Here is a 10,053-nt window from a genome sequence, read left to right as displayed (position 1 = left end):
GGCCCGGCCGCCGGGGGCCGGCCTCCTCTCCACTGCGGGCCCGGCGCCCCGGCGGGCTCCCCCCGCTCTCTCCCTCTCCCCTCCCTCTTCCCTCCCTCCTTCGTCCCCCTCATCCAGGGCTGGGCCGACCCAAATTAGCATGCCCTCCCCGGAATTGAGCCGCCCCGGGTGGGGGGTGGGGCCGGGCGGCGGGGGCTGGGGACCCGGGCTGCCTGCGCGCTGCGAACTTCCCAACTCGGGCGCGAGGCGCGCCGGCCCGCGGGGGGAGGGAGTCCCGCGGCGGGATCTGGGGGGAGGGCGTCCCGTTTCGTGAGTGTTTCTTCGTTTCTTTAAGAGCTACCAGAAAGCAGCCCACCCCCACCCCTATTAAAAAAAAATAAGCGAGTGGGGAAGAGCCAGCCCCACGCCGGTCCGCCTCCCGCCCACGGCTCGGCCTCCCTCCCGCCTGGCTCGGCGCTCCTCCGCCCCGAGTTCTCCATCCCCTGGATCCCGGGCTCGCGGGGGCGCGGAGAAGAGGATCCAGGAAAGGTTTGGGAACCTGATGGGTTTGTGGCTGGGGGGAGGGGCAGTTTTCCCGCCACCCCATCCCCTCCCCGCCAGGGGCACTGATCCTCCAGCTTCTTGCTTGCTGCCTCGCTCCCTTTCTCTACCTCGGACATTCCCAGGACAATTAGGGCTGAAGTTTTCGGGAGAAGCAGCCCCGAGCCCGTGGGATAAGGGGGCGGCCCGGCTCCGCCCAGGACCCCTCCCGGACCTCCCCCTCGGCTGCCCCGGTTGGCTGCAGGGCGCGTCACTCCGCGGGGAGGCGGCGGCAGCGGTGGCGCCGCAGAGCCCCGGGCGGGCAGAGAGCGGGGACCGGCCTGGGCTCGGAGTTCAGCTCCGGCCGGGGGGAGGGGAGGGGCTGCTGCTCACCCTGAGCGCAGCAGCCCTCCCCGGCCTAGGGAGACACGGCCCGGGCGGACCAGGCACTGGACTGGGCCAGTCCCCGGGACCCCTGGGCACCTCGCCCTGGGGAGGGGGCCGCGCCCCAGCCTTCGGGGACGAGGTGGCGGCGCAGAGCCGGAAAGCGGGGTGGGGGGAAGGCGGTGGGGAGGTGTTCTGTCCGAGGCTGCCTGGCGGCGCGGAAGCTCGCCTCCACTTTTCGGGCATTTGCCGAGCGCGGCGCCCAAACTTTTCGCTCTATCACCATCTCCCCCAAGCTGAGATGCAACCTCCCTACCCGCACCCCAGAGCCCAGAGCCAGGAGCCCGATCCCTCTGTCGGGCTCAGGCGCCCGCGAACCTGAGACTCGGTACGCGGCTCAGCCTAGCTCTTTCCCCTCGCGCCTCGGGGTCTCCTCGCTCCAAGGTTCTCGAAGTCTTGCGCCCGAAGGACTAAACTAAACTAAACTTCGGCTGAGTAATGGGGGAGGAGGGGGGTGCAGATACACAATCCCTGCCCTATCTCGCGATCAGGAAAGGAGAGGGCTGATAAGGACGCCCCAATTCGCGAGCGCCCTTGCGTCTGGCCGGTGACACGGTCGGTTCGCGCGAAGTGGGCACCAGTCTCCCGAGCCGACTTCGGGTACTCCGGACCCGTACTGCGCTCCCGTAGAGGACCCTTCCCTTTCTCTTAGCTTCTTAAATCTTTTCTTTTCTCTTAAGGTGTAAATGTGTTTGTGTGCCTGTGAATGTCTCTGTTTTTCATCTGCTGACTTTATTATTTTTTTATTGGTGTAACTTCTCCCTTCTTTCTCCCTGCTCGTCCGTTTTCCACCTTTTCTCTTACTTTCTTATCTTCTGCTCTCGCTCACTCCCTAACACACACGTTCACACTCTCTCCGCCTCGCTCTCCCTTTCTCCCCAGGTCCTGATGGGTACAGTAGATTTTGATAAAAAGACAAACGAAGCTATCAGTGGGGCTGATGTTGAAAAATGAAGATAATAATGTTTCCATAGGTGGTGCTTCAAATGCCATTATTTCTCACTGAATATTTAAAGAGATCCCTCGGCAAAGATGGATCTGCGCGCTCCTGGGGTGTTAGCAGCTCGCTTCTCCCAGATCCCGGGAACGTGTACGGCAGCACGTGTAAATCCCGCAACCGCCCCCATCTCACAAACAGGGGTCCTCTCACACCCACCAATCCACACTCTCCCAGGTACACGAACCCGTTTGTGTGCACTTGCACACTCCTTTCCCGGAATGTGCCCGTGTTTGGAGCCGTTCGCAACCTTCTCTAACAATCTTGGCTTCTTGAAAGTCCGGGCCTCCCGGGCACCGCATGCAGCCAGGAACCTAGCGGAGCTGGCGGTCCCGCAAAGCTTTTCTCCTGGTGCGCGCCGCGTGCGCAGCAGGAAGCTCCCGGGAATAACTTAACACGTGTTTGTTGCTTGGTCTACGTGTGATTTAAGATTAAGTGTAGGGAAAAAAAAAAAAAAAAAAAACTTTCCTTCCCCCCCAAAAAACACCACAACAAACAACCAAACGAAATAAACATGCAAAAAGCAGCTTTGCGATGTTTAATTAAAAATGGGCGAGCAGAGACGAATAAATTGGGGGATCCAAACTTTAATAACTTTTTTCGTTTTTTTGCATCCTCGACGGCGTAGAGGCGGGCGTTTCGCTCTGCGCTTGGCGTCCCCCGCTAATTTCTTGTTTGTTTTCTTTCCCTCGGTGGCCCCGGGAGAGGAGATGGGAGGTGGAGGAGGGGGGGATGGGAGGAGGGGGATGGTCGGAATGGCGGGGAGAGGAGAATTGGCCTTTATTGTTGATGGCAATACATCAATTACGGGCCATTGTCTCGGTCCCAAGTTCCGTGGTTCGCCGGTGCGGGCACCACAGTGTCAGGGCGCTGGCGAGGCTCCGCGTGCCGCGATGCAAAGAAATACTTACATCAATAAAAACAGAAGCAGAGTGGGGGTTAATCTTTATTTTTGTGCGGGTCGAAAGTAGGCGGCGAGCGGGAGTGAGGTGCCACTGCTGGAGTCCCTCCACACGCCCTGCTCACCCCAGAGACCTGCGCGCTCTACGTGCGGTCGCGCCCTCCTAGCCCTGGGTGGAGGTGGGCTTGAGGGGGCACCTCTGGGGAATCCGGGTAGCGAAGTTTGGACTTGCAGGTTCCGCGAGAGGGCCTGGTACTTAGGGGCTGATCCGCAATAGCGAATGGGGATAGCCCGAAGTGAGGCGGCAGCTGCGCCGGGGTCGCGACCTCGCTGGCGGAGAGGAACCGCACCCGGGGGAGGCGCTTGGCGAGTTTTGCAAACTCCCATCTTGGGGGATTGATGCTTGTTCCTACTAATACGTCCCCTCAGTTTTCCCAAGTCCTAGAGTGTCCTTGGTGGGTTGGCGGGGCCGAAGGTCTGTGCCCCAAGGCCGCAGGCCACAACTGGGGTCCCAGCCGTGAGGTTTCCAGGTTTCTTCGCTCAACCTCTGGTCCTACGAAGGGCAACGTGGGGGGAGTCAAGGCTCCCGCATTCTGAGGCCTGGTTCTTCTACCCTCAAAAGTATCTTGTTCTGGCCCGATCTGACCTCGGGTCTGGGATAGGGCCTGGAATGAGGCCTTGCCTGGGCCCCAGACCCTCTTTTCCGTTCCGTTGACGCTGCTTGGCCACCCTACCCCAGAAATGGAGGACGCCTCCAAGCGCTCTCCCTGCACCCCTGTTTCCTCAGTCCCCAGCTCAAGGCCCCGCTGGCCCCCGGCCGAGGCTAGGAGGGCAGTAGTGGAGGTTTCGTTTTCTTAAGCAAGGCAAAAAGTGGCGAAAAGGCGGCAGCGGAGCCCCGGGGGCGGGGGAGGAGGCACATCGATGGTATCAACATTATTGATGGGGAAACGTTCGGGGCAGGAGCCCGGAGATCAGGTTCCCAGTCCCTCCCCTGCCCGGAGGTGGGTGGGACAGAGCGGGTGGCCAGCTGTGTGTGTGTGTGCATGTGTGTGTGTTGGGGGGGGGGTGTTCCTGAATGCACCCGCATTAACCACCCGGGGTTTATTTGTATTTTCCTTGTCTGAAAGTTTGCGGGGGCAGAGGGAAAAGAGGAAGGGTTGAGGTGGCTTGTACCCTCTAGCCCTTAGGGCTCTTAACTAGGGTTGGGGTTGGGGTTGGAGTCAGGGCTAGGGGTGGGGGTCTGCGGGGAAAGCAGGGAAAAAATGACAGAAAAAAAGATCAAGTTTGGAAAGCTCTCAATAGATTCGGTTATTTTTCCAAACCCCGGGACTTCGCTTCCCCGGGAGTTTCAGAAACTGCTTTCCTACTGAACTGCTGTCACTCAATCCTAACCTCTCTTAGAACACTGGAGCGGCTTCGAACCCGAGGTCTGGAGCAGGCTCGGGTAGGTACCCCGCCCCTGGCCAAGTCTACACTGTGCGCCCTCGGCGCACTCGCTCTCCAGCAGTTCAATACCAGCAGCAAAACGCACGTTTTGGGGGGGACTCCCGCCGCCCGCCACCAAGGGCTGTCTCCAGACGGGCGCCGGGTGCAGCGCCGTGACCGGGCGCCCTGGCGCCGGCTCGGGAGCGAAATTCAGCGGTGGCAAGCGGAGGGTGGGCTTGGTAACCACCCGCGCGCGCCCGAGCCAAGAGTCCCGTACTGTCTGCCCGCGGCAAAGTTCGTCTTTCTCCGCTTGGAGGGCCGTTCCTACACCGGTATTAAGAAACCGACTTCGCTAGCGACTGCAAGTGCTTGCGATTTTGACTTTCCGTCCACATTTGAGCATCTTGCACTTAAATTCACTGCGCCCCGCATGCAACAGTGCCTCGCCAAGGGGCCTCTGGGTATGAAATTCCTCCCAGAGGAAATGTCCCGACGACGTAGAGAAAGTGGAAAAGGCTAATCGAATTTATAAAAAGAAAACCTTTCCTTCCTTTTGGTTAAATCCCTTTGCGGTTTTCTGAGCGCGAAAAAAAAAATCATCACCATGTAATAGAGTATAGCTAATTCTTAGAACCTGGTAGTAGAATGTTCAGGAAGCCCAGCAGGACGCACAGATTCCCATCTGCCGCTCCAGTGGGACCTTAGTTAGGATCCAGCGAATAGTGTGGTTAGTTCCTGTGTCTTCTGTTGGAAATAGGTGTGAGATCTGTGGAGTCCTGTTCTCGGAGCGTGTGCATTTGGAAGAGACTGGTAGTCTGCCAGGAAACTCACTTTCATTCATAAATGAGATCCCCTCAAACGACCTCCTTATGGCACTCCTGGATGAACTAACTTAGCACATCTCTTGCAACAAAGTTTTATTTAAAAAAACATTTACGCTGCCACTTTTTCAGCAGAACTTCCATTATTAAAGAACAGATAAAAAATTCTCAGAGATGTGCATCTTGGTTTTTACAAAAAAAAGTTGTGTGCAGTGAACCCATGCTGGTGAATGGCTTCTCTTCCTCAGTTTTCATGCAGGAAAAAGCACCTTTTGGTTTCTGTTTGGTGGAAATGAAATGGCAAGGTCTGGTTTCAGAACTGTGCTGGGGTACTGACACTTGGCTGTGAGCAAGGTCTGCCTGTCACTCACATTATAGATAATTTACAAACCCCACAAGTCTCAGCTGAGCTATGACTTTCATAGGGAATATTTCTCAGGGTTTCTTGCTACTGACTTTTGAGCAAAGATCTTTTTTTGGTTTTTCCCTGATGGAGAGAGGTGCTTCTTGGGGCTGCAGTTTGAATCACATTTGTAGCTTTACCCTGCCCCCACAATGAACTTCAATTCATCAATCCTGTGCAATCTTTTCAGTTCAAACCCACATTCTTTCCTTTTCATCTCCATATGTGTGGTCAGTAAGGAAGGGGTAAAAAAAGGGTGTGGCAGGGATAGCCCACTCTTCTCCCTCTTCCCCTTTTCCCAGATCGACTAAACTTTCTTAATTATTGCACTATAATTTCTTTCTTTCAATTTTTATCTTTGTCTCTTCAGCCACATTAACAATATTGTTCTCTCCAACTCAACATCCAGTTTGACAAAGAGTTTTACATTTAAGAGACCAACATTTCCCAACCCCAAACCTGTGTCTCCCTGTTTTCTTATGTCTTCTCAAAACAGAAGCAATTATCCCCGAAGCCATAATCCCAAACTCACACACTAATGTTAGCAACTAATTCCAATCTTTTCCTCCTCTTCATGTTTATAAATTCTCCTTCTGTCCTGGCCTCCCCTCTTTCATCCCAGCTTTCCTCACTTCCCCAAGACTCTTTGACATGTTTTGTAGTAAATTCCAATCCTCAAGAAGATTCACCCAGAACTTTGCTCAGGGTGTAATGCCTGTAACTTTTGCTGAGAACTGGGCCCAGGTCTTGCTGTGGACTTTGCTCATGCTGTAATGGATGCCTGGGAACTAAACAAGGGAAGATGCCAGCACATTCCTCCTTCTCCAACCAAAGCAAAATGATTTCAAGAGAACTGGGGTGCAGCCCACATTTTCCAGGTTTGTTTTTGTTTCCTCTTTCTTTCCTGGACCCCACAACACCTTCAGTTTGGGAGAACAGTGCTGAATAACCCAGTGCCTATTATCTCCACCCTATGGACAATCTCTCCTCTGCGGATCTCACGTATTTGCTGTGGACTCGCTTGATTCCACATGTGCTACTTGGGAGTTGAGCGTGCAGACTCACAGTCAGGTTATTTGGGTGCACATTCTGGCTCTGCCATTTAACACTGGCCAGGGAACACAGCCCTAAGCTTGCCTCTGCGGATCGGGGAGCCTTGTTCAAATTAAGATCGTCACTTTGGGAGGCCAAGGCGGGCGGATCACGAGGTCAGGAGATCAAGACCATCCTGGCTAACACAGTGAAACCCCATCTCTACTAAAAATAGAAAAAGCCTGGGCATGGTGGCATGTGCCTATAGTCCCAGCTACTCGGGAAGCTGAGGCAGGAGAATCACTTGGACCCGGGAGGCGGAGGTTGCAGTGAGCTGAGATTGCGCCACTGCACTCTGTCTCAAAATAATAATAATAATAATGATAATAATTAAGATTGCTACCCTCCATTTTCTGCTTCCTAAAATGTAGCCACGGGAAAAGAAGCCTAGTGCTTAAGAGCATCTAACAAGGATTCCGCTTTGCCCCCTACCAGCAGTGTGACCTCTATATGTCTCCAACAGTTTCTTGATCTGTTAAATGAAGTAATAATCATCCGGTATTTCATAGAGTTCTGGAGGGTTAAAAGACTTAATATGGATGAAAAATTTAGAATAGTGGCCGGCATATAATCAGCACATTATAGGTGTGAACTATTATTGTTATTACTTCTCAAGGTGGTTGTGAGAATCAAATGATATCCTATGGTTAAAATATCATTCTGTATCACCCACCCATCCATTTATTCATTCACATCACAGAGGTACGTGCTAGGCATGGGATATCTTTTCCTTGCTTACAAGCAATTAATCAAACCTTTTTTTCCTGAGATCGTATTATTGCGTGGCTCAGTGTTGGGGATAAAGGGAACAGTGTAGTGGAAAGAATAAAAGCATTGCTTGATCTCAGGTAATTTCTAAGATTTGAATGGGTGGTTCTAGCTAGTAAAGAAATTTGAGACTAGAGCAAGTTATGCATGAGCCAAAGCATCCTTGTGCCTGTGGGTCGCCTGGGCCAGGGACAGACCATCTTCATGCTTCTAGAAGGTTTAGTAGCACCGGTGGACACGTAAGTGGCCTTTTGCTCAGGTGCCAGCCTGTATTCACTTGGTTGTTTTATTTGGTTCACTTAAAACAAAAAATTGTGTAGTTTTCTGGATTGTGCAGCAAAAGAAAAAAAAAAACAAGTGCCTTTTTTTTGGGGGGGTTGGGGACCTGTAAAGTTTATACCACTTACGGTCTCGTAGGCCTCACTTTTCTGGCAATTTTACTTCCCATTTTGTCAGATTGCAAAAATTAGTCATGTTTATTACAACAGAGCAATCCGTAGCCAAATCTAAGAGTTGGAATGGAAACTCCTCCCATCAGCCTGTCCTGCCCTTTAAGGTGTGTGTCTCCTGGATCTGCATTCAGACCCTGCAATAGCTGCTGCATGGACCAACTCACTATTGGCATGATAACCATGTTGTGACCAAATGTAATTTAACATTTGCAGGCAGAAGGCACAGTGCCCTTGTGAAACCCCCTCCCTTGTGCTTTCAGATTAAAACACTTTTTATGGTTAGAATCTGGAAAAGGAATGAAAATCAGAGCAAAAAAAACCTGTTACCAGTGGAGTTATGTAAAATGAGAGAGACAATAGCATCTGTGTACGGTTTTCAATGTAATCACAGCTTCCCTGGGAAGCATCTGACAGCGAATGTAGTTTAAGACATTCGCAGATGTCCCAGCAACTGGAGGGTGAGGTTTCTTTTCTTCCTGGTGTTAGGGTAGCAGACTTGATGTAATCTGTCGCTGCATGTCCTTCTCCTCAAAAATAGTGCTTGGGAGCCCTCGGGGGCTTTATTTAGAGGCTCTTAGGAACTTGGCAGTATGTAAATTACATGTGAGTGTCCTTCAGGGTCCCCAGTGGTCACAATCAGAGGGATTTAAACATGATTTAGCATTTCAGATGATTTGTAGGAGCACCGGAGCCAGCCAGTGTGGTGGGGATCACCAAGGCTGACTTGCTCACCTTCATGTTAAATAGATTTTCGTGTCACGCCTGCTGGGTTTGGTCCAGGCCCTTGTGCCAATCCATGAGCAAGCCCGTGTTAGTGGGTGGCCTTCCGGATTTCTTTACTCTGTTAGGGAGTTCTGAGATTTTGCAAAAAAAAACTATTTTATAACTTTTAAAACTGTAGTTCAATCCATGGTGCTCTTTCACCTTTTCATGCATTCATTCATTTATTCTCTTATACTTTCACTTAACCAATATTTATTGAGCACCTACTATATAGCAGTCAATATTATCGGCATCTAGGATATAATGGTGATCTTGGAAGACCTCTGAGGAAGTGACTGGAGCATTGAGATGTGAATGATGAGAAGGTATGAACTATGTCAAGACATGGGAAACATTCCAGGCCAAGAACAGGGCAAGTGCAAAGATCCTGAGGTGGGAATGAGGGCAGAGAAGTGGGCTCCTTTTTCATTTTCCTTTTTCCTCCTTTTTCCTTGTTATTATACTTTCAGGAGGATTAAAAAAGTTAAATTTCCTTTTTCAAAACTGGTTTTTGCAATTACATAGAAAACAGTTTCATTCAGTGGAGTACTACTCAGCAATATAAAAGGAATGAAGTACTGATACTTGCAATGATGTAGATAAATCTCAAAAGTATTATGCTTAGTAACAGAAGCCAGTAGCAAAAGAGGACACACAGTGTAATTCCATTTATGTAAAATTTCTAGAAAATGCAAACAAATCCATAGGGGCAGAAATCAAATTAGTGGTTTCACGGTTGCCTGGAGTGGAAGGGGAGGGAGGGAGAGATTGTCAAGGGGCACAGGGAAATTGTGCAGGGTGATAGAAATGTTTGTTATCTTGATTGTACTCATGGTTTTACAGTTATATACCTATTTCAAAACTGATCAAGCCTGGCACGGTGGCTCATGCCTATAATCCCAGCACTTTGGGAAGCTGAGGCAGGCAGATCGCTTGAGCCCAGGAGTTCAAGACCAGCCTGGGCAACATAGTGAGACCCTATCTCTGCAAAAAATTTAAAAATTAGCCAAGAAGGGTAGTGTGCCCCTTTAGTCCCGGCTACTTGGGAGGCTGAGGTGGGAGGATTGCTTGAGTCCAGGAGGCAGAGGAACTGATCAAATTGTACATTTGACATATGTGTATTTCCACAATATCTTGATAAATTGAAAATTTAAGTTTCTTATTTCCCAAATTGTTTGGAAATGGTCATTGTACATAAAGAATTTAAAGGGAAAAGGAAAATTGCCACTGTTATATTTAAGCGTTTGAACCCTAAAAGTTCTCTGGGGCCTGGTTGCATTTGATCTGGGAACAAAGCTAGGGTAGGGACAGGATGGGGCTGGCACTGATCCACCTACATTGACTCTGGAGACAGCATAAAGTTTTCCTTGTGTTACTGAGTAGTAGTAACTTCTTCTATTATTCTGCCTGGAGGCAAAAAGACCTTTGGCTGTCAGGTACTAATCTAGTCTCAATTAGATGCCCTGTCT

The 10,053-nt window shown here is 50.9% G+C and overlaps 1 protein-coding gene across 1 annotated transcript in view; it reads left to right on the top strand.

The window, feature by feature from the left end:
* Positions 1 to 139: 139 nt before the first annotated feature.
* Positions 140 to 10,053, top strand: part of LOC115837052 — a 30,871-nt gene continuing 20,957 nt past the window's right edge. The window contains exons 1-2 of the mRNA XM_030821830.1: positions 140 to 309; positions 382 to 528. Of these exons, the coding sequence (XP_030677690.1) occupies positions 140 to 309; positions 382 to 528 (317 nt within the window). The remainder of the gene's footprint in view (positions 310 to 381; positions 529 to 10,053) is intronic.

This window comes from Nomascus leucogenys, chromosome 2 (assembly GCF_006542625.1).
Source record: "Nomascus leucogenys isolate Asia chromosome 2, Asia_NLE_v1, whole genome shotgun sequence".
Lineage (NCBI taxonomy): Eukaryota > Metazoa > Chordata > Mammalia > Primates > Hylobatidae > Nomascus > Nomascus leucogenys.
This window is presented reverse-complemented; position numbering and strand designations above follow the sequence as displayed.